This window comes from Somniosus microcephalus, chromosome 10 (assembly GCF_052327205.1).
Source record: "Somniosus microcephalus isolate GS21.2 chromosome 10, FLI_Smic_1.0, whole genome shotgun sequence".
Taxonomy (NCBI): Eukaryota; Metazoa; Chordata; class Chondrichthyes; order Squaliformes; family Somniosidae; genus Somniosus; species Somniosus microcephalus.
In genome coordinates, this window is record NC_140996.1 from 194,547,072 (window position 1) to 194,572,269 (window position 25,198).

The following is a 25,198-nucleotide window of genomic DNA, read 5'->3' on the forward strand; positions in this document are numbered from 1 at the left end:
GACTCCCTCCTCCTTTGTTATCACAGCCAGACCCCGCACTAACTGGCGTGGACCGTTCCCACGGTTCCCCAGCTGCATCTTCATGCCGCAAATTCCTGCTCTCGCCCGCTGGCCAGGTAGTCAATCTGTGCGGGTGGGACTCTGCATACTTTTATTTTAAGATCGGCACAGCCGCCATTTCCCCAGCCTTGCCGGGTCCATTACCCTCAACCGGGCTCCCCCGCACTGCTCCGCCTCCTCGTTACTATCAAGGCCAAAGCCTTTAAAAATAATAAAGATCAATTTAAAGGGCTGATTGCCCAGATTCCAGTGAGAACTGTGCTCCTAGTCAGCACAGACCATGAAATAGTAGGCCTGCAACCTCAGATTTTCAGTCTACTTGAATGAATAGACAAAAAATGAGGGGCTACATCCCACAATTTCCAAACCAGCATTCTCTGCAAGTGCTGCTCTTCCCAGGAAGCTCCCAATCGGGGAATCATTCCTTAAATGTCTTCGAGCTATTGAGTGATTACTACATTCAAATGGATAAACACGAGAAAACAGGGTTAATTAAAACTAAAACCACACATGAGGATGTATTCTTTAATGAATAATTGTTTCTCAAAAAGAATACAAAAAAAGCACCAAGTTCAGCATATTTTCCACAGATTTTTAGGCATGGTAAGGGTTGGTTTCCCAAAAATAGCATCAAGGTATGATTCAAACTGCAAAAAGCAGGAATAAAGAACAAGTCTTTCAATGATACAAAACTTGAGTTATAAAAAAAGTGTTCAGAAAAATGTTAATACGGCTTAATTTACAAAAGTACGAACAACTTGAATTTGTGCTTGTGGACTGCAAAGCTTTTTATGTCTTAATACAAAATGCATGTTAGAAATAACCCATAGACTCACTAGAGCAAGCACTGACTTTAATATTTTTGTTTCTTAACTATGCAGACATATCAGTTTCCATGCATTAGCCAATTCCCCATCCATATTTATTAAGCCCAGCTTTAAAAATGGAAATAAACAGAAAACATAAACTAACTTTTAATCTTTTTAAGCTGTTAATTCTGAAAAAATTCTAATTGATATGTTCTTGAACAGATTCCTATTGTGCTCATGATAATCTCACTACTGAGAAAACCAGAAGATACGTATTTATTCATTGTTATTTCCCCCCCCCCCCCAGATATGCCATAACTTTAACCCAGCAAAACAAACTAATGTTACCGGAAATTTAAAAATGCCTATTTAGTAAATTATGCATTTTACATTCTGAAAGGTCCCTGACTTAATTTTCCAATAGTACCAGAATCTATCCAATTTTGTTTCTAAAATATACTACAAGAATTCAATGTGAAACATAGGGAAATAGAAAGTTAATATGTTTTGACTTTTGCTATTCAACATTCATGTAAACTGACAGGAGTTTGCAACATGTGCAAAAACTGACATCCTTATCATTCGTGATTGCTGCAGGCCAGGCCTCAATTTTAAACGAGACGGTTCTTATTCAGTTGGATGTCCTGCATTTTCAGACAGCAAAAAGTTTCACATCCTCCTTAAGCTTGAACTGCTTTTCTTCTTCGTGGGATTCTCTTCAATGCTTGTCTTGCGCTTCTTGTTCCGGCTGAATGCGGAAATTATAAAAATAAGTAAGTGCCTTTACGATTAAGCATTTAAAGGTTATATTTGAAAATACAGTTACGTGTGTTCTAGTAAAATTAGTAGCCAGCTATGTAATAGGGCTGTTGTGTTATTCTTTAGCCAGCACTAATAATGAGCCTGAATTTGCGATCGGAGGCTCCGATCGTCAAAAAATCGACGCATTTACCTGGTGGTCCGGGAGATTCAGAGGCTTGCGATTCTGGGTCTCTCCTGGTAGAAATGCATAGAAGCCCACGTATCCCAGGGGCGCAAGCAGTTCACAAGCACCCCTGGGATCACGTGGGCCAGCCCAGCCAATGAAAGAAAGGAATCCCCATTCATACTTATGACAGTTCCGTATGTACAGAACTCATAGAAACATAGAAGATAGGAGCAGGAGTAGGCCATTCGGCCCCTCGAGCCTGCTCCGCCATTCAATGAGATCATGGCTGATCATATAAGTATGAATGAACTCGCATAAGTATGAATGGGGATGACTTAAAAAATACACGAACACATGATATAATTTTTTTTTTAAGTTACCTAATTAAAATGGCATTTAATTAAATATTTTAAACAAAAATTTAATTTTTGGAAATTAAAAAAATATTTTTTAACGGGGCTAAAAATAAACTTACTTTATTGGACAGGGTTATTAATGTATAAGTGAGTGATAACATTTTATTTTTCTATTTTTTTAAAACCCTTATGCTGGTAAAAGCAAGCCTTAGGCCTGCTTTTACCAGGTGTAAAAATTCCACGGCCATTCGGTAGGCGGAAGTTGGGCAAATAGCCGCGACTCTCCACCCGCAGAGGCCCTTTTCCTGGGGACACGGAGGATCTGTGGTCACAAGTGCCGGGTTTCAGCATATGCGCTTCGCATGCCTAAACTCGGCACTTGCGCGGCCTCTACAGGCGCGTACACACCTCGTACACCCGTAGGGGTTGCAAAATACGGCCCAATGTTATAATTATTCTAAGAACTTTTCATTTAAAAGTCAGTTGTGTGAGAATTTTTGTTAACAATTTAACAGCTACAGGAAACTTTGTGTTATCCGGAGGCTAAATGTCCAGCAAGCTCGAGCCACTGGCAAAAATCAGGAGCCATTTCGTTAGGTTTTTTTCTTTTCGTTGCTTTTTTCTCAACAGTCAAGCTCTGCAAGGTCTCACTGAAGCTGTTGCTAAGCTACAGAGACGCTTGCAAGGTACGGCCGACTGTTTAGAAGCTGTTGCTAAGCAACAGCGTTTGTTGCCAGATACGGAGCTCAAAATCTCCGTATGTTTCAACATTAGCGCTGGTTTGTCCGGCAGTTTTGATGGGACGGCAACAGCTCGGTCCCGTCGGTGCCGGATAGCACAAAGTTTCCTGTATATCTCATTTCAAAATCATACATTTATTGCGATAATATATTTCTTGAATATATTGTTTGCACAATGTGTACAATAACATATGTTTTAAGATCATTTCCCTCAGCACCAAACTGTTTCATCTCTAAAGCTGTCTCTTAAATTGACCCCGTCTTAGCAAGACCTAACTCAGATGGAGCAGTGAAAGACAACCAAGTAAACTACAATGTAAAAAGAAATAATGCATGGATCTTAGCCATGTGTATTTATTGAGAGGAGGTTGGAAGGTTATATAGATAAATAGGACTGCTAGATCCCCCCCACCCCCCAGAAGAGGTAGGGGAAGGAAATTCATGTTTCTTAAAGCAAGTGATTGTGATGATCGGGGAGGGAGGAGAAGTCCATGATGATACGCCAATATTGGATGGAATGGGCTTGATGAGTTGTGTAGCTTTTTCTCCGTCAAACTTCCTTATGTTCTTATCTTAGTATCAGCCAGAAGCTAAAGTACAAATGGTAACTCTGCTATTTTGTGCTCGAGAGTAGGTAACATAATAATCTGGATCTGTGGCCTAGAAATTCGATGGCGCCATGCTCGTTTTTCCAGCACAAAATGGGTGCACAAGCATTCATTTTGGAGGGCACGTGCTCATTACTCGCCGGAAGTGCGCCACTGACCATACTGAAGGCGGCAGAAAAAGAGGCGTCCAGAGCCCACGCCTGAAACAGGTGTCGGATCCCCTACTTGAATATGCAAAGGGTCTAACACCTGTTTGAGATCCCCAATGCAACATTGGGCTGCCCTGAATGCAGCTGGTGCCGATCCTTCAAAGGGCCACTGAAGGCCGCACAAAAATGTAATTAAAAAAATACCTGAATGTGGAGCTGAGAGGAACACGAGTGCAATGCTGTGTAGATAGCTGTACAAACTGCTTTTGTTTCTGTTATTTTATATGTTACAATTTCCTTTAGGATCGGTTATGAATTCACACTACCTTTACCAGTGTTGATTGCCCCCCCGTAAGTGATATCGTTTTTAAACATAACTTGTAAAGATGTTAATAATTGAATCCTGCTTCTGGAAAATACTAAATTTCAGCACACCATGATATACATTTAGCTCTAAAAATCTTACTTATGTTAAAATCAAGATATATAACTCTTAAAATAAGATGACTGAAATGTCTGTCAGATGGAATCCTTGATTGCTTATATTGCGTGGAGCCAATAAGCTTGTATTTCTTAGGAAATTTGATGTTGATTTATAGCACAGATTTTCAAACAGGGATTCTGGGACCTGTGAGCTTCTAGAGGCCTTCCAAGGGGGTCCCTGAAGTTATCCGATTTCTGTTCATCTACCATCAGATTTCTTTATTTGTTGGCTTACCAGAGAGTTATTTCTATTGTGGTATATTACATAGAATTACATGGAATTTACAGCATAGAAATGGGCCATTGTTTCTATGCCAATGTCTCCTCCCACTCTATTTACTTCATCTTACTCCATCAAGATGACCTTCTATTCCCTTCTCCCTCATGTACTTATCCAGCTTCCTCTTAAATGCATCTATGCTATTCGCCTCAACCACTCCTTGTGGTAGTGAGTTCCACATTCTTACCATCACTTCAATTGAACTGCATATCGGGCAGGTCATGTAAAGGGTGACTGATGCGATACGGCCCGCTTTGTGCGACTGCCCAAGATGAATTTCTACCTCAGTGTCTTTTGGAAGTGAGGATGGGGAGGGTTCCCGGGAATGTGAAAATATTTGAAGAAAAAACTCTATAAACCACTAACCTATAGCTTTCCCACATTTTCTAAATAGCATAAACCGCCTTGATTCATTGGCCTCAAATTTCCAAACATAAGGCTGATGTCTCTGTTACAATTGGAGAACCTAGGCACAGTGTCAAATACTGAAAAATTATCTAGGCGGTATTTAACAGAATATTCAGCATCTTTATAATAAATAATCAAGTCTAACATACCTGGTACTCTTCTGTAACCATAATTAATTCTCCTTGTAGGTTCTTTAAAACAAATACATTTAATTAGAAACAAAAACAGAAATGTGGGAAATATACAGCCAGTCATTCAGGATCTATAAAGAGAAAAGGCAAGCACTTGTATGCCCATCATCAGAATTTTCATCTGGTAATTTAATTTGGTTCTACCCGGTGGGTAAATCTAAATAGCTTCAGGGTGTAAATATATCATTTTATATATTCGTTCCTCTTTACAGAAGATTTATTTATAACTGGAATTAACCACACACAAAAAATCACAGCAGTTCATGCTGTCAGAAGGTTGTGGGTTCGAGTCCTACTCCAGAGACTTGAGCACAAAAATCTAGACTGACTGAGGGACTGCTGCACTGTCGGAGGTGCCGTGTTTCGGATGAGACGTTAAACCGAGGCCCCGTCTGCTCTCTCAGGTGGATGTAAAAGATCCCGTGGCACTATTTTGATGGAGTTATCCCCGGTGTCCTGGCCAATATTTATCCCTCAATCAACATCACTAAAACAGATTATCTGGTCATTATCACATAGCTGTTTGTGGGAGCTTGCTGTGTGCAAATTGGCTGCGGCATTTCCTACATTACAACGGTGCCTACACTTCAAAAGTACTCCATTGGCTGTAAAGTGCTTTGAGACTACTGGAGGTCATGAAAGGCCCTGTTTAAATGCAAGTAATTCTTTCTTTGTTTCTGTGACAGATATGGCACTTGCTTCAGTGTGAATTCTTTCCTGCAGTCACTGTAGTGACTCTAATGCAGTTTTTGGACCCGGCCGATCCTAAGAACTAAGGTTTCCTGAAAGTTTCAACAGACTACAACAAGGCCTCAGTAAAAAGTCACTGTGCAAATAGATCACGGTTTCACTATCGCTATGATTTAGTTTCCTGTATCTTCCTCAGCCTGTTGAATGAGTAAATACAATTGCAAACATGCTGTGATTTTCAGAGGATGCTCTTACCTGCATGAATAAGTCTGGCGATTTCTTTTTCACGTTCGAGCAATGGCTCACCCTCAATCGTAACTTTAGTGAATCTGGAAGAGGAGCCTGCAGAAGTAGCAGTTAATGATGCAGCATTAGTATTTGGTGTACAGCAGGTATCAATACAGGAAGGTACCACTTCCTTTAGGAAGGATGCTGAGCTAAGTCATGCTTGGCTGAATGTGGAAGAATCTGCAATTATTCATGACGCACAGTGTGCCAGTCTTATAATTATTAAGAATTAACAAACCAAATTTTCAGTTTTCCATTGCCAATGCTATAGGAAAGATTGTAGTTTTCTTTGATCAGATATGTTTAACACAACACAAAATTGTAAAGTGGACTTTTTTTTTTAAACGTGTAATAAACAAGTGTGTGTATCTGAGACATGGGGGATAAATTCGGTTGTTTTGCGCCTCTCGTTAGCGCCCAGCTAGCGCCCGGGTGCGGCGCCGCCAATGCCTCCCGTGAAATTCAGTGGGAGGTTAGCGGCGGCATTGACCATTAGCGCCCCGCGGCGATGACGTCATCGCCATGCGCAGCGCCCTGCTCACGATCTTCAATAACGCCCCCTGACATTCCGATGGGGTCAGGGGGGCCTACCTGCGGCCGGGGCGGCGCTAATTAAAGGCGAGGTGCCGGGCGGCCATTTTTGTTGCTGGCCGTCTGCCAGCACCTGCCCCCTTTGCCGTCCCCGGCCTCCTCTGCAGCTCCCCCGCGGAGTGCCGGCTACGCTCCGTGAGCCTGGCACTTCTCTTGCATGTCGGGCTCTTTTGCCGGTACTCCAATCCCTGGTGGCCCAGCTGGGCCCCGGGTCACGCTGCGCATGGCACCTCCCCTTTAAGAAGGGGAGGAAGGCCTGCAATACCACGGCATGTCACGCCGTGATATTCCCTCGCAGCGCCCCAAGAGGGAGGCGGGCGCTTCTAGTAGCACCCCACTTCCCTCTTGGGGTGCTACTGAAGAATTTTGGCCGCAGGGGTGCTAATTTTTTCGGGGCGCTAAAAGTAGCACCCCGGCGAACCTTAGCGCCCCAAATGAGGCGCGGCTCAATTTTTCCCCCAGAACACCTAATTTTGTTTGATGACTATTTCAGCCATTCAAGAGCACATAAATTTGTTGATATTAGAAATCTGTGAAAAACATCTTGGTGAATTACTTTAAAAATCACCGATGAGCAAATTATATTGGGCCGGATATTCCGATCCGTACAGGTGTTTACGCACTCTGTACCCACCCGTAGGGACATTGGAAATGTCGGTTTCAGGCATGCACTAGAAACCGGCATTTCCGATCTGTCAAGAAAGCTCTTGACAGATCCTCCGGCTGCCCGGGAGAAGGGCCACTGCAGGCGGAGAGTTCCGCTTTTTGGAGACCCTCCGCCCGCAGAAAACACTTACAATTCTTGCGCCTGGTAAAAGCAGGCGTAAGGCCTGCTTTTACCAGGATAAGAGTTGAAAAAAGTAAAAAAAAAAGTTTTTTCCCCACTGATTTATCATTTAAAAATACTTTAAAAAAGTTAACTTTATTTTTAGCCCTGTAAAAAAATTACTTTTTTCAAAAATTTAAAGTTTTGTTTAAAATAATTAATTTATTTATATTTTCAAGTCATTTTAATAATGTGATTTTTTTAAACATGTATTTAAAGTTTTACTATGTTTTTGGGGTGATCTCCATTCATATATTTGACAGGTCTTCCTGTCAAATGTACGAAGGGAGGTTCCCTTTGATTGGCTCCCCATGGGCCACATGATCCCAGGGACGCTGTGAACCGCCTGCGCCTCTGGGATACGTGAGCCCTGCGCACCGGCAGTTTGGAGAGGCCCAGCATCGGAACTGTGTGCCTCCCGGGGACCCTCAGGTAAGGGAGCAGATTCTTCCAGATCGCAGTCCTCCACCCGCAGGAGGCCTGCGATCGGAATATCTGGGCCATCATATTTATGGTTAATTATAAAAATGATAGACAATGGATGGGTCTCGCAACCGTCGGCATTTTCGCTCTTTAAATGGAGCACTTTGTTGCTAGCTGTGGTAGATGACTTGCTACACCACTTGTGAACTTGACCAATATAACCAACTCATAGTGGCATAAAAATCATATACCACCACTTTTAGCCATGCACTCTTTTAAGTTGACCATGTTTTGTATCATGATATCTCGAATACAAATGAAAACGCCTTTAGATTGTTAATGAGAGGGGGAGGGTGGGATGATTAGGGACTGATTATTCACTATTAAGAATGCAATCATTTTGACACAGAATACAAAGATTGTCAATGAGGAGGGGAATGCAGGGGAGGGGGGAGGAGGTTTCCACTGGCTGTGTTTGAGTATCCTGATGTCCACGGAAAACAACCATAATAGTTAACACAAATGGCTGTACCTATTGATAAGGGTAGGAAGGGGGTTTCTTTGAGGTGAATATCCAATATCAATTGTAAAACACCTTTGCTAATGAATAAAAATAAATGCCCCCCAGTTCTTCAATGAAGAGAAATAGTGGCCTCCACAAGTGGTGTTTGATTTTTATCAGTGTCCAGAGTACTATAGCCTTGATAGTAAACACAGAGGAATATTCCCTTGTATTATGAATTAAATGGAGAATACAGATAAATGGAGGTTTCCACAAGCAAGGTTTAACTATCCATGGAAAAAGTGTGAAGTGGACATAAACAAATGCAACCTTGGATTGTTAATGAAGGTTGGCAGGATTTTTTCAGGCTGGGTTTTGACATCCGGCACCAAAGAACTTTGTGAGTAAACACAAAGAAGTGTTTCTTTAGATTGTTAATGAAGAGGAGGTCCTCAAATGCTGTGTTTGAGTATCGAACATCCAGCGAACAACCATTTTAATAATGGACATAAAATCTGATGTTAATTGTACATATAGGGTGACAGACAGGCAATTAGTTGGTGGAAGGGGTAAATAGAGAAGGAAGCCCCTTTGAGTCCATGCCTCAGGAGGCAAAGGCCAGAGCCACCAGCTCACTAACCTCCGTGAAGGAGTTTTTGGATTTCTTCATCCTCAAGTAATTTGGGATCACCCTCAATAATCCTGGTAACCTTGGTGTACTTTGTTCCTGACAAGATACATGTGAATGGTGAATCTTAAATATTTTCACTACTTCCACCACATGAAGACGCACATAATATATAGAAAATACAGAAAGATTATCCAATTTAGATTCCTAATTGTAATTGCCAAGATGTATAGTGCAATGATTTTTTAACTGTACCTGATAAAAACCACTTTTTTTAGCCTAATTTTTTTTTTAAATATCAGATTCATACATTTTATTAATGTCATTGAGTGGCCAAGACATAAACCTAAAAATTAAGCTATGTGATATTATTCAAACATTTAATACATTCATATAAAAATGTGTTAATCCATTTATTTTAATTAGGTTAATGCCTCCAGTAAAGTTGTAGACAGAGGAGTTTGAGACAATTGCATGAAGCGTTTATACGATAACACCTCACGAGGTAATTTCTGGGTAGTCGTTTTGGTAGAGGAAATGGAACAATTTTCAAAATATCCAGTTCTTCCTGTGATATTTATCTAATCATCAAGCTAAGAACTGATGGAAGCATTCCATCTTAAAACACTTCAGTTCTATTAGGGAGTAGATTTAGATTTGTCTCCTGAACTAACATCAAACTCAAACTTAAGACTCTTAATAGCTGTCAGAGCAAAAAAGATTTGACCCAGACTGATGGGATAAAATGAGAATCCACAATCCAGAACTGCATTGTTCAATGATCATTTCTGATCTTACTCCATGTAAGGCACAGCCCTGATGTATTTACAGAGGACCAAGTCCAACACTGCAATACTGTACGATAGCAAAATACTGCAGATGCTGGAAATCCGAAATAACAACAGAAAATGCTGGAAAAACTCAGCAGGCCAGGCAACATCCGTGGAGAGAAAAAAGAGTCAACGTTTCGGGTCAAACCCTTTGGCAAGACTGGCAGTCTTGACAAAGGGTTTGACCCGAAACGTTGACTCTTTTTTCTCTTCACGGATGTTGCCTGGCCTGCTGAGTTTTTCCAGCACTTTCTGTTGTTACTGCAATACTGTTCTTCACTATAATGTACCATTTCTATAACACTATACTTGTGCTTCAAGACAGTGATGTACATTAGTAGAATTCCACTGTTTCTGAACAAACCTCAGGCAATACTTGAAAGGAAAATTATATTTTACTCATTTGTTGAAGTAACATTTGGGTAGATTTTCATCTTCATCACCTGAAAATCAGGTGGGTTTTGACTCCAGGGCCTCATTTAAATATTCACTGCCTGGTCAGTGGGCAATAGTGGGAATTCGGGCAGGCAGGCCAACGCCAGGGAACGTGGGAACAGTCTCCCGCAGTCAGATAAATGGTGAGTGGGTGGGGGTGTGATTAACAATCAGGGGATGTGGGTGGGGGGGGGGGGTGTTGGTGAGCCCGGGGCAAAGGAGGCCCAAGCACTCCTGCTCCTCCAGGCCCACAAGGAAACCTTGCTGGACCTCCTCTGGCCCTCGATCCAGCTCCCGGCAGGTTTGGCCTGGCGGGATAGCCACCACTGCTCCTCCGCTCAGGCCTCAAGTTGAAATAGCAGATCCAGCTTCGATTACATCATCGGAGCCCGACCAGCATATTTAGAGAAGACCCCGCAGTTGGTCAGATTGGGGGTGGTGGGTGGGAAAAGGAGCGGGTAAGTCCCCTGTTCCATTTTATCTGTCCCCCCCCCAGCAAAAAACAGGCCAGGGGTGGAGGTGGGGGGTGGTGGTGGGGGTGGAGTTAAAATTGAGGCCATTGAGTCGGGCCTCTGCCCACTTTATGTAGGCCTAGGATTTCTGATGTTACACAGCAGAGTGGATGTGGGGCCTGCAACTATGAAATGCACAGGTCCAAGATAGAGCTGCTAATGAGATGGGAAGAGCGTTCCTGGCTTCCTGCCTCCATTTTCTGTAACTGTGGCCATTGGCACTTAGATACAGTGGCATCCAAAAGCGTTTTGGGTTTTTACCGGGGACTCCTTCAGACTGAAGGTGTCCTGGGTCTGGGAAAGTGCTACACACAAAGTGCTTTACTCCTGCCCAGCATATGTGGGCGGGGGGGTGGAGGGCAGGAACATTAATCCAAAAACATGCCCCTCACTAAACCAGTATCTACTTACACGATTTATACAATGAATACCTTTAAAACAAGCTACGAGTGCACGCTGTCAAATTAATCCTTAATTATTTAGCTCACAAAACATTATTTTAGATCACTGACAGTTTTTTCTCTGAAGTGTCTTTGGATTCGGAAGATCATATTCTGCTACTGGCTGTAACTGGGAACAGTGTTACCAACTGAACCATGACCTTTGATGAAAACAGGCTACTGCCAGTTTATGGTTCCTTTTCTTCACCCTTTCCAGCGCCATCATTAAAGCTACCCGTGGGAACAGAATTCTATTGTATAAATGGGGGCACATCATGGCTAATAGACGGATTTTTACCACTACCATCGGTGAAGGCAAGACCAGTTGTAAGCTGGTCCTGTCCTTACCAAGTTGGTGGGAATCATTTTCCTTTAGCACCTTTCATTTGTTTAAGAGGACTGTAGCCTTACATCACTGCTTTTTGTTATTTAGAATTAGTTAAACAACCAACCTATTCAGGTCGGACTCCAGTGGTAGTTGGTAATAAAAAGTAATGCATAAACTCTGGTAGGCAGATATTAACATTTTAGATTTGTCACCTCAATGGTAAAACACGGAGATTGGGCGGTAGGGGGCATTCCATTTGCGCCATCTGAATGAAATGTACTGTAGCACCCTTGTACGAACAGCTAGCTCAGTGTTTTGCTGTTGCAGAATAATCTACTCGCCTTGTGAGGAAATGAGGCACAGATGTCAAAAGAGGATTTTTCTTTTTTAAATGTCATTTTGACATGCTGCTCTGTAAATAGTTAAAAATGGAACATCAATGTCCATCTAAAAAATCTACAGAAATAAACTTCTCTTTCTACCATGAAGGGTTACCAAGCATTCCCCAGAATCAGAGGTCTCAAAGACTGCAAATTTTTATTGTGGAGAGGGGAGAAGAATCCCCTGGGAGAGGCAAAATACCAAGGCCAATTTGGGAGGGGAAAAAAAACCTGGAAAATTCCTTTCCGACCCCCTTAGGTGGTCAAAACTAGTCCAGGGCACAACCCTGACCATAAGTTATCAAATTGGAAAATTTCTTGAAGAATTCTTGAAAGAATAAAGTACAAACCTCCTCCTTCAATAAGTTTGGTAATGGTCTCAGCATTGCCGTCAAATGTTGCTGAATTGCCGTCGAGAGAGAAAGAGAGTGAGAAAATTAAATTACATTAAGTCTCTGCTGAAACAGTATCAATATCCTTTCTGGTATTATATCATTGTAAATCAACCAGTATACTCAATTGAGATGTCCATTCCCAATTTCACATAATTTCCGTTTCCACTCTTGGCACATCTATCATTATAATTTTAAACTCTACTTATTTATTATTTAGATTAAATCACTAGTGGCTAGAAATTGATTCACGCTAAACAATCCCTGCACTGGAATGGGTAGGCCTGGGGCGCTGGGGCCCACCCAATAACGTGCATGCCACCCGCCATATTGGATGCTTTTGCGCCAGTCTTCTGCAGTGCCATTGAATTTGTAGGCCAATGAGTGAAGATGCCTAGTGATAGAATGGCATCACTGAACTCCAAGACATACATTATCCATTTATAATACCACACCAGAGATTGTTTCTGTTGCATGCCAGACAAACGTCTGATATTTGCCTAAATGCTAATTGCAATTAGCTTGGTAAAACTGATATTAAGCATTCAAATAAAATGACTTAACATTTTTAATTAATTTAATTTAATCATGAGCTGTAGAAGCTGAACTTCTCAGATCCTCTTAGATTTGATTCTATTCTCATCAAGGTATGCGGTGAACAGTTTAGTGATGTAGACCCCTAATGGCGTTGGTCCCACTGCTAAATTTGTGGGGCCCTTTTTTTGGGTGTCCCTGCCCCCAGTCAGGAATTTTCAGCAGCCTCCGTGGCCATCGAGAGGTCAATTATTTTTTAAACAAAGTAAACCCTTCCTGAGTAGCCTGGAGGAGCAGGATTGTCCCCCTGACTCAACAGCAGTCCCGAAGTTCAGTGTTGGTCCACACTTGGCCTCCTTCCCAGGATCTACCCAAGGGCCGCAGCTGCAGCGACCCGTAATTGTGTCTGCTTCATCAGCGAGTTGCCCGGGGACAAACAGCAGCTGTCCGCAGCGTGCCTGTTTAATTTAAATGAGGCACGAGGCCCAATTTCGATTGAGTCTCAGGCCTACGTGTTCCTGCACATGGATCGTTCCCTGTGCCCAGTTGGCACTGGTAGGCCGGCGCTATGCAATTTTGACCCCGCTTTACTCACCATTATTTACCCTACAGATCTCCGAACACCGGGTAGTGATATTGCTGCTCCAAGGCCCCCCCATGTAAGTGTGCCACTATGTTTCCAACCTGCTACCACTGGCTCTGAATTCCTCCTCTGGCTCCTCTTTGCCCACTCCTGCGGTTTGAAAGTGCCACCCTTTTTCTAGTCCCTGTCGCTTCCATTTGCTCAATGTTCATCTCAGTGCCATTCCAGCTTGGTTCAGTCTCTACTTCACCTTCTCCCCTGCTAGCATGCAGCCACCATCTCCTGTCCTGGTCCCTGCTGCTCCCACTGCCCCACATCCATCTGGCATCTTGCAGGGTCTAATCTCCTGTTCACTTCCTTCTGGGCCCTGTAGCGATCTTTGCTATTTTCATCTCTGCTGCTCCCACTGGCCTGATGTTCCCAGCCCTTCCTACTGGCCCAAGCCCTGCAGTTGCCGTCCTTGTCCCGGTCTCACTGGTCAATTCCCATCTAGCCTCCCGCTGGCCATAGCCTCTTCTTCTGCCTCCTCTGCACACCTCACAGAACTTGCAGCCGTGGTCACTTTCCTTGGCCCTGTCCCTGTCCCTCCTGCTGGACCGACGTTTGAGTCTGCTTCTGCTTCTGTTCCCAGTCTTCTTCACCCCCTCCTGGGTCCTGCAATTGCCATCTATCCATCCCTCAGCACTCCTCTTCCCTTTTAGCACTATTAGTACTTTACCAGTTCATAATTTACTTTTCATAGGATGGGCTTTAATTTGATACTCTATCAAATATATGCTCTGACGAAGGGTCACTGACCTGAAACGTTAACTCTGTTTCTCTCTCTACAGATGCTGCTGGACCTGCTGAGTATTTCCAGCATTTTCTGTTTTTATTTTACAATCAATATGTATGTATGAATAAGTGAATGAATGAAGTGTTGAGAACTGCTGTCTGATTTTCGAACAGACTTACTCACTAAAATTACTTATGAGAATGGCATAAATTTGAACATAACTAGATAAAAATAATCATAATAACTAATTAAGAACTCACAGCTTTGAATGACCTTCCCACTGATTATTTTTATTTCGGGCTTTGTTGTAACAATTCTTGTAATTTCTGTGACCTTAGTTTCTGAGAAGCAAAGATATTTGGGCTGTTATTTAACTAGAATCCATTCCTTCAGATTCAAGTCTAGTGAACATAGAAAATCCTGAAAATAAGAAGTAAATGAAAGATTTCCTTTGATGGACTGAGTCTAACATAAAATTGAAACCTACTTACACAATATAGTATCACCATTCATGCATGTGTATCAAATTCCTTGGCCCTCTATTTTATAAGTAATGTTCACCCATTTTAACTAGTTTTACTAGTGGCAACAGCAGGCAAACCAGTCTTTCTGTGGGTATTAATCCTGTACCAGTACAGTGGCGCAATTAGGCTCAGGCTTGCAGGTTTATCGAACATCCCTTGATTTTCCATTTCTGAAAGGCCAACTGAGGCTAGGGCAACTAGAAACCGGTTTTATTTTCAAATCACTTTAGGTTTTAAAAATTTCAGTTGGTTGCAATCTTGCGCTCAACAGGACAGGATTCCAAATGTAAGCTCAAATGATAATGGGGCTTAGTTGCAACAAACGAATTGGACTTCAAATTGAATAGTTATTAGTGGTCTCCTGCCTTCTTATTACTGTCAACAGTGTTTCTGTCCATAACATCAACAGAAGATTAGTTGAATATTTAATGCATTGATTACCACTGGGTAAAGCATGAGGTAGTAGAAATGTATTGACTTTATCCCCGAACATACCCCTCACCATGGCTAAAGCCAGTGCTTGTTACTGTACCAATGTAACATCACTAGTCCCTCATTTATATCTAGCTGGCCAAAGTACAGGTGAACTACGTTCAGTAGGAAACTGCATTCAGGCCTAAAATGAGCACGAAGCATATTAATTTAGCAGAGGGACAGTCTGCGCCCAATCTGTGCAGGCGATGGTCCCACTGCTAAATTTGTGGGGCCATTTTTTTTAAGGTGTCCTAGGCCCGCTCCAACCCCTCCACCTGGCACTTGCCGGAGGCCGGTTGCTGGCCCAAAATTGAAGTCTTCACTCGGGTGAGCCGCCCGTGGAGATGTGATGAGGCCTGATGATCAATTTCCATTGATTCTCGTGCCTCTTGGTTTGGGCGCGTGCTGGCTGCGCAGTGCCGATTCTACCCCGATGGAGCCAGTACAATTATGGCTCCATCAGCCACAATTTCCCATTGCTTCCACACAGTTCTTCAGCAGTGGCTGTAACTGATTGTTTTTGCAATGCTGCCTGGCCCTTGAAGCTGCTGCAGGCATCAGAGTCCAGCTGCAGCAGCCAATTTCCTTAACTTCAGTAAAGAAGGGTGAGGCACAGGTGGAAATCTTGGTGGGAGGCTGTTGAAATAATATTAACCTGGCACCAGGACATACATTGGGGTCAGCGCCAATTACAATAGGCGGGTGACAAACCCCACCCCACCTGGCAACAAAAAGTAGTTTTTTTGTTTTCAACTTCACTCAAATTTATATAAAACTACTTTTCATACATGACTGGTTTTTAGTTTTGATATAGAGAGGTGCCCATTTCATTGAAAATGTACCTTTTCTCACTGGGTTAATATTGCACAGACAATTTTACAAGTTCATAATCCCGGCGCAAATCGGTAACTGCTGCGTGCAAATATTAGGAATTCAAGTACATGCTCCTCACGATTTTAGATCCATTAAGCATTCCTTATGCTTGGGGAGTCAATGACTTTGGCGGGGTGGGGTGGGGAGGGAGGGAGGTCATCACTGTAAAATTATTATTCTGAGCAAGAATAGAGGTTAGAAGAAATTTGTTTACACAGGGGGTTATTGGAGAATGCGATGCTTTGACAAAAGGAGGTAGAGACCATTGCATCTTTTAAAGGCAAAAGTGGATAAATATCTGAAGCAAAGGAAGATGCAGGGCTATGGGGAAAGTGCAAGTTAGTTTTTGATTGCTCCAGCAAAGAGCAGGCACAGACATAAGACACAGACTCGTTCTGTACTGTAACCGTCTATGGTTCCATTCCTGGCAGGCAAGGCAGATAAACTCATAAAATTATCCCTTAGGTTTAATAAAAGACAGATCCCTGTCAAGACATGAGACCTATTGCACATTAAAAGATCTTATCAGTGCATTATATGGCATTCATTTGCACCACAAATATCTGATGGTGCTTTATAAACATTAGTCGGAAAGGAAAAATAATTCAGTGGCTCACACCACCACAAAGCCTGTGCCCCGTTGGCTTCAAGAGAGAAAAGGGTAGAAAAGAGGAAAGATTAGGGAAAGAACAGTTAGGCAAAGAAGGAGCAGCTGTTGCAGATACAGTGCATGTGAATGTGTATCTACCATATGGAATCACTCGGGTAATGGTTGTCCCAATCTCTCTGGTAATGTTTGGTTGAGAAATGACCTTGATAATACGAGCTGAAAATGCAAGGACAATATGATTTAACGGCAGGTACCCTCAAGCTATAATACATTAATCGATCACCACTTCCTCCAGTTTAATAGCAACCTGGGATCCGAGTCATACTCCCACGGTTGTGGACAGACAGCTTTGAAATGATTAAATACAACAAATTTTATAATAATACATAAAGGTCTCAGTAACTAAACTGAACTTAAGATTGAGTCGATTGTTACGCAGAAGTCACTGTCAAAAATAAATTTGAATAAACGAATAAAAAGGTAGCTTGTAAACAATTGCACTCTGTTTCATCATTTTATTGGATGCACTCTCTTTACTGTACTAGTTACTGAATTAAGTGGATTTAATTTTTTTTGTGCCATGCACAGTAATTCCTCATGGGATTTCAGTAGACATTGACAGTAAACTCACGTAATTACTTAATCAGCAGGTGTCATAACCAAGCAGACCATGGATGCTATAAATTCTGGTGACATTCTCCCTTCAGCTATCCCCCATCCTCAGTCCTCCATTCTGGTCTTCCATTACACAGTCCCTTTGTCTACATAGCTTTTTTTCCCCCAAACTATGACCACTTCTATCAATCTTTGGCCATATGGGACACATGCCGTGTTCAACTCAAATTTCTTGCCATAATTGGTACCTTCTTGTTCTGTCACTATAACTATGTTAAGTTCTTTTCATTACTTCTTATCCGATAATAATTATCTTCCTTGCACTATGTGTTCCAAAAACTTCCCAACTTTGCTCCTGTCCTTTTGACAGGGTCCACCTTTCTGAACCATAAACTAGCATTGTTCACTCTCCTTTCTACTTACTGATCCATAGTCTGTGAAAAAACACCCCATACCACGTTAGTGTAATTCTTCTAATTTTTTGTAGTAGCCCTCTTCATCAAGCATAAAACTTTGCAGGCATATAACTCACCCACCACTTCCATCTCCTCACCATCGAGGTCCACTTTTTTCAGATTTTCTTCATCCCTGTACTACAAGCATAGATCTGCAGGAAGATGATGTTGAACCTTCTTTCTTTCTTTCTTTCATTACAATGCTGCTTAGTCATTATGATGGTGCCAATCAAGGATCCAACGAGAATGGCAACATCACCTGTATAATCCAGCCTCATGCCGACTTCCTTTAGTATCTTTACTTCACATTGCCTCACTCATAATGTGATCCATGGCAATACTGATCACGATGGGTGATAATATGACAGGGTGCATTGACTTTCATTTCAATGATCAGAGATCAGGCCATCTTAGACTGGGTATTATGTAACGAGAAAGGATTAATTAGCAATCTTGTTGTATGAGGCCCCTTGGGTCGGAGCGATCATAATATGATCGAATTCTTCATTAAGATGGAGAATGAAGTAGTTGACTCAGAGACTAGGATCCTAAATTTAAATAAAGGAAACTACGATGGTCTGAGGCATGAGTTGGGTAGGATTGATTGGGGAATGTCACTCAAAGGGTTGACGGTGGATAGGCAATGGCAAACATTCAAAGACCGCATGGATGAACTACAGAATTTGTTCATCCCAGTTTGGCATAAAAATAAAACAAAAAAGGTGACTCAACCGTGGCTAACAAGGGAAATTAGGGATAGCAAAAGATCCAAGGAGCGGACATATAAATTGGCCAGAAAAAGCAGTAATCCTGAGGATTGGGAGCAGTTTAGGATCCAACAAAGGAGGACAAAGGGATTAATTAAGAAGGGGAAAATAGAATATGAGAGTAAGCTTGCAGGGAACATAAAAACTGACTGTAAAAGCTTTTATAGATATGTGAAGAGAAAAAGATTGGTGAAGTCAAGCGTAGGCCCCTTGCAGTCAGAATCAGGGGAATTTATAATGGGGAACAAAGAAATGGCAGACCAACTAAATACATATTTTGGTTCTGTCTTCACAAAGGAGGACACAAATAACCGCCCAGAGATGCCGGGGAACATAGGGTCTGATGAAAGGGAGGAACTGAAAGAAATCAGTATTTGTAGGGAAATGGTGTTAGGGAAATTGATGGGATTGAAGGCCGATAAATCCCCAGGGACTGATAATCTACATCCTAGGGTACTAAAGGAAGTGGCCCTAGAAATAGTAGATGCATTGCTGACCATCTTCCAACATTCGATGGAATCTGGAACAGTACCCATGGATTGGAGGGTAGCTAATGTTACCCCACTATTCAAAAAAGGTGGTAGAGAGAAAACGGGGAATTATAGACCGGTAAGCCTGACATCGGTAGTGGGGAAAATGCTAGAGTCCATTATAAAAACTGTAATAGCAGAGCACTTGGAAAACAGTGACAGGATCGGACAAAGTCAACATGGATTCACAAAAGGTAAATCATGCTTGACTAATCTACTGGAATTTTTTGAGGATGTAACTGGTAAAATAGATAAGGGAGAACCAGTGGATGTGGTGTATCTGGACTTTCAGAAGGCCTTCGATAAGGTCCTGCATAAGAGATTAGCGTGTAAAGTTAAGGCACATGGGATTGGGGGCAAGGTATTGACTTGGATAGAGAACTGGTTGGCAGACAGAAAGCAAACAGTTGGAATACACGTGTCTTTTTCCGAGTGGTAGGCAGTGACAAGTGGGGTAGCGAAGGGATCGGTCCTTGGACACCAGCTATTCACAATATATATATTAATGATCTAGACAAGGGAACTAGATGTAATATCTCCAAATTTGCAGACGACACAAAGCTAGGTGGGCGTGTGTGCTGTGAGTAGGATGTCGAGAAACTCCAGGATGATTTGGACATGTTGCGTGATTGGGCAGAAACATGGCAGATGCAATATAACGTGGATAAATGTGAGGTTATCTACTGTGGTGTCAAAAACAGGAAGGCAGATTATTATCTAAATGGCAATAGATTGGGAGAAGGGGAAGTGCAACGAGACCTGGGTGTCCTTGTGCACCAGTCGCTGAAGGTAAGCATGCAGGTGCAGCAGGCGATTAAGAAGGCAAATGGTATGTTGGCCTTCGTAGCGAGAGGGTTTGAGTACAAGAACAAAGATGTCTTGCTGCAGTTGTACAGGGCCTTGGTGAGACCACATCTTGAGTATTGTGTGCAGTTTTGGTCGCCTTATCTGAGGAAGGATGTTCTTGCCATGGAAGGAGTTCAGCGAAGATTCACCAGGCTGATACCTGGGATGGCAGGAATGACGTATGAGGAGAGATTGGGTCGATTGGGCTTGTACTTGCTGGAGTTTAGAAGAATGAGAGGTGATCTCATTGAAACTTATAAAATTCTGACAGGACTGGACAGACTAGATGCAGGAAGGATGTTCCCGATGGTCGGGGAGTCCAGAACCAGGGGACACAGTCTAAGGATAAAGTGTAGGCCATTTAGGACAGAAATGAGGAGGAATTTCTTCACCCAGAGAGTGGTGAACCTGTGGAACTCTCTACCACAGAAGGCGGTGGAGGCCAGTTCATTAAATATATTCAAGAAGGAGTTGGATATATTTCTTAAGGCTAAAGGGATCAAGGGGTATGGGGCAAAAGCAGGGACCGGGTACTGAATTTGGATGATCAGCCATGATCTCATTGAATGGTGGAGCAGGCTCGAGGGGCCGAATGGCCTACTCCTGCTCCTATCTTTCTATGTAATTCTCATACAATCTTTTGTTCCTTTGAATATCTGCTTTTGCAATTTGGTATTTTTTGCAGCTACTGCATAGCGCTCCAACAACTCCCGACCATCATTGATCAATTTGACTTCTATCCATAGGTTATTCCTAGATTCATAGCACTTCTCAACCATCTGTCTCAGTGTGAAGATCTAATCAGCACATCAGCATCTCTTTCTGAAGCCACACTGACTTTCCATCTAAATGTCTCAGATTCCATTCAGGTGAATCTTACAAGTATCTTCCCTGCACTCCAAGCAGATTGATGCCTCTGGAATTCTTATTTTGCTCCTTCTTAACCTTCTTGTGTAATTACAGTCAATTTCCAAACTTCAGGTACTTTTCCCGTTCACCATTTTGATAATACGATGAAACTCTTATACTGCTTCAGGCCCTTCATCTTTAAATGCTTCCAAATATTTCCAAGACTTTTCCTCTCATCATCTGCCTTAATTTCTACTTCCTCCAATATTACTTTTCTCTGCATCTCTCTTGCTACCCACTCCAACAATGTTACTTTCTTTGCCCTGATGTCAACCATATTGTCTGATCAGCAGCAGCTGGTGACTCCCTGTTTGCTACTGAGAGCACGACTGTCAGACAGGCAAGATGCTTTGCTCCTCACATTCTTCTTTGTCCTTTATTGGTTCGAATCAAATGATCTTTCCACTGATCTTACTTACAATCAAAGAGCTTCTTAGTTCCATCTCATCTGTTTACCTTATCCACTTTGTGGTTTTTCACTCATAACTACCATCTTACTTCTAAGTTCTTGCTACCTTTGATTAAAATTATTTTTGGATCTCATTTTTAGTAGTTTTACCCACAGTTTATGTCACTTGTACCTCTTGTTTACTTAACCTCTTCTATCAGAAGAAAAAAAATCTTCAGTCCTGTGCCACTTTTCTGATTTACTTTTCTCGCCTCTTTGGACTGAGCCTTTCCCTTGCTGTCTATACTACAGATTCTTGCAGGAATTCCATAAGCTTGCCATTTATAATGGGGAACAAAGAAATGGCAGACCAATTAAATACATACTTTGGTTCTGTCTTCACAAAGGAGGACACAAATAGCCCCCCAGAGATGTTGGGGAACATAGGCCTAGAAATTCACTATGGCCCCGCCAGCTGGCTAGCGCCCAAAAGTTAGCGCTGGGCGGGAAGCCTATAGCGATCGTCAGATATTCATTGTTAGTGCCCCAATTCGGAACCGGGCGCTATACCAGGGTGTGCCCGCCTCCGCTTGGGGCGCTGACACTGAATATCAGCGCTCTTGGCGCCGCTGCGCCAGCCGCTGCGGAGCGGCAGGCTGCGGTACTGCAGGCCTCCTCCTTCTCTTAAGGGGGAGCTGCCTGCAACGGGGAGATCGCCGCTGGATAGTGCCGGCAAATGAGCCCGGCACCACGGAGAAGTACCGGGCTCGTGGAAAGCAGCCGGCAATGCCGCGGGGGGGGGTGGTGGAGGAGGCCGGGGAAGGAGGTGCGGGCAGGCGGCCGCCGAAAAAGCGGCCGGCCGCACCTTCCGCTTTAAAGCGCCCCACTAAGGCAGCAGGACAGCCCCGTTTTCTGGTCGCTGTTTGCGGCCGCTTCGGAGGAGGCGGCCGCAACTAAATATGGGTATCGGGCCGGTTTCGGGGCGGAACCGGGGCACTGCGCACACCGATGACGTCATCGGTGCCGGCGCAGCGCTAACGGCTGCCGCCGCCAATACCGCTGCGCTGAATATCTGCGCAAACTCATTTCTGGCGCAAAATCACTCTTTAGGCGTTAACTGGGTGCAAAGCTGGCAGCGCCTTAATGAATTTCTAGGCCATAGGGTCTAATAAGAGGGAGGAATTGAATGAAATCAGTATTTGGAGGGAAATGGTGTTAGGGAAATTGATGGGATTGAAGGCCGATAAATCCTCAGGGCCTGATAATCCTAGGGTACTTAAGTAAGTGGCCCTAGAAATAGTAGATGCATTGCTGGTCATCTTCCAAAATTCTATAGACTCTGGAACAGATCCCATGGATTGGAGGATAGCTAATGTAACCCCACTATTTTAAAAAGGTGGTAGAGAGAAAACAGGGAATTATAGACTGGCAAGCCTGACATCGGTAGTGGGGAAAATGCTAGAGTCCATTATAAAAGATGTAATAGCAGAGCACTTGGAAAACAGTGACAGGATCGGACAAAGTCAACATGGATTTACAAAAGGTAAATCATGCTTGACTAATTTACTGGAATTTTTTGAGGATGTAACTGGTAGAATAGATAAGGGAGAACCAGTGGATGTGGTGTATTTGAACTTTCAGAAAGTTTTCGATAAGGTCCCGCATAAGAGATTAGCATGAAAAGTTAAAGCACACGGGATTGGGGGTAAGATAGTGTCTTGGATAGAGAACTGGTTGGCAGACAGGAAGCAAAGAGTTGGAATAAACGGGTCTTTTTCCGAGTGGCAGGCAGTGACTAGTGGGGTACTGCAGGGATTGGTGCTAGGACCCCAGCTATTCACAATATATATAAATTATCTAGATGAGGGAACTAGATGTAATATCTCCAAGTTTGCAGATGACACAAAGCTAGGTGGGAATGTGTGCTGTGAGGAGGATGCAGAGAAACTCCAGTTTGATTTGGACAGGTTGGGTGATTATACTGCATTTGCCATGCATCTGCCCAATGTGGATAAATGTGAGGTTATCCACTTCGGTGGCAAAAGCAGGAAGACAGATTATTATCTGAACGGCAATAGATTGGGAAAAGGGGAAGTGCAACGAGACCTGGGTGTCCTTGTGCACCAGTCGCTGAAGGTAAGCATGCAGGTGCAGCAGGCGGTTAAGGTGGCAAATGGTATGTTGGCCTTCATAACGAGAGGATTCGAGCACAGGAACAAGGATGTCTTGCTGCAGTTGTACAGGGCCTTGGTGAGACCACACCTTGAGTATTGTGTGCAGTTTTGGTCAACTTATCTGGGGAAGGATGTTCTTGCCATGGAGAGAGTGCAGTGAAGATTCACCAGACTGATACCTGGGATGGCAGGAATGACGTTTGAGGAGAGATTGGGTCGATTAGGCTTATATTCAATAGAGTTTAGATGAATGAGAGGGGATCTCATTGAAACTTATAAAATTCTAACAGGACTCGACAGACTAGATGCAGGAAGGATGTTCCCGATGGTGGTGGAGTCGAGCACCAGAGGTCACAGTCTAAGGATAAGGGGTAAGCCATTTAGGACAGAGATGAGGAGGAATTTCTTCACCCAGAGAGTGGTGAACCTGTGGAATTCTCTACCACAGAAGGCAGTTGAGGCCAATTCATTAAATATATTCAAGAAGGAGTTAGATATATTTCTTAAGGCTAAAGGGATCAAGGGATATGGGGAGAAAGCAGGGACAGGGTATTGAATTTGGATGATCAGCCATGGTCTCATTAAATGGCGGAACAGGCTCGAGGGGCCGAATGGCCTACTCCTGCTCCTATCTTCTATGTTTCTATGTCCTTCCTCAGCTAGGGCAAATTGTCTGCCTATTACCACCATGAAATGGGCTTCATTGATTCCTTCAGTACATTCAAGTTCATATTGTGACCATTCTTCTTGTCATTTTCATCTGCACTTCAGCTACAGCAAAGCGATAATCAGGTCCAATATTAACTGGTCAGCATACCCTTTCCTTCCATGCAGAGGTACGGTGTCCTTTTGTCACAACTAATTTATTAATCTTTCAGTCATCCCATTTGGTGAGCTCCAGGTTAGAATATGGCTTTACTTCCGTCACCGGTGGGTGCTATATAAATTTCAAATTCTTCTATTTTAATTTTCCATGCAATTGCATGCCAATCCAAGACCAGCATACGGACAAGAGTGCATTCACAATTTAAAAGCAACCATAAGCAGGAGAAGTTCACGCCTGGGAACTTGGCATAACATCTCTTGCAATTGGTTATAAAACTGTTCCTGTTCTATCTCTTCAGTTACTGCCTTTTATTCATAGGCCTGCAGAAGTTGTCATTATGTGGATTCCCATCAAAGTTACATCAGGCCTTTTAAATTGTTTTCATATCATTCTGTTTGTGCTCCATTTGATAGAAAACAGGATAAACTAAGAACTCAAAAGTTTATTAATCTCTTGAGGGCATTTTTCTTGGTCGTCCTCCAAGTAATCCCTTTAACCATGGTTAAACCCGAGGATAAACATTACTGTCAATCTTTGGAGTCCATCCCCATGATATGGACATGCAAAACCAAGGAAAAACAGACTGCTGTTAAACTGGAGACTATGGTCCAGGTTACACTCACATGCTCGAGTGACAACATACTCAGTAATTACCAACCTTGGACGATTACACTCCAAAACAGGAAAAATCAGAGAGAAATGAGAAGTTTCTGATAAAGAGTCATGAACCAGAATTCTCCTCCCAGTAGCAGTGTTCTGGCAAGGCAGAATCAGAAGAAATTTCCAGGAATTTAAAAGGACAGAAGAGCCCTGGAGATCCAGAAATTGGCATCCTGGCAAGTGGGGTGAGATTTGAGGCCGAGGAAGCTGCTACAATGCCCTTTTCCTCTACAGGGAGGACTCAGGGTTGTTATCACTGCTACCCGGGACTTACTGCCCCCTTCCCCATGGCGGCCCCAGGAAGCAGAGGTAATCAAAATAGATAGGAGGGAAATCCTCTGGGAACCTGGGCCCTGTTCTCCACAACCCAGATTCCCC

General features: G+C 43.0%; 1 protein-coding gene across 3 annotated transcripts in view; it reads right to left on the bottom strand.

Annotated features, from left to right (window-relative positions):
* Positions 1–569: 569 nt before the first annotated feature.
* LOC147111966 (periostin-like) overlaps positions 570–25,198 on the bottom strand; it is a 94,091-nt gene continuing 69,462 nt past the window's right edge. Inside the window, exons 17-23 of one of the 3 annotated variants that reach the window (XM_085999396.1) lie at positions 16,789–16,866; positions 14,430–14,510; positions 12,236–12,286; positions 8,973–9,059; positions 5,958–6,044; positions 4,971–5,012; positions 570–1,617 (exon numbers count right to left, since the gene is read on the bottom strand). In XM_085999396.1, the coding sequence (XP_085855522.1) occupies positions 1,550–1,617; positions 4,971–5,012; positions 5,958–6,044; positions 8,973–9,059; positions 12,236–12,286; positions 14,430–14,510; positions 16,789–16,866 (494 nt within the window). In that variant the 3' untranslated portion in view covers positions 570–1,549. The remainder of the gene's footprint in view (positions 1,618–4,970; positions 5,013–5,957; positions 6,045–8,972; positions 9,060–12,235; positions 12,287–14,429; positions 14,511–16,788; positions 16,867–25,198) is intronic. The other 2 variants (XM_085999398.1, XM_085999397.1) reach the window with 2 other exon arrangements.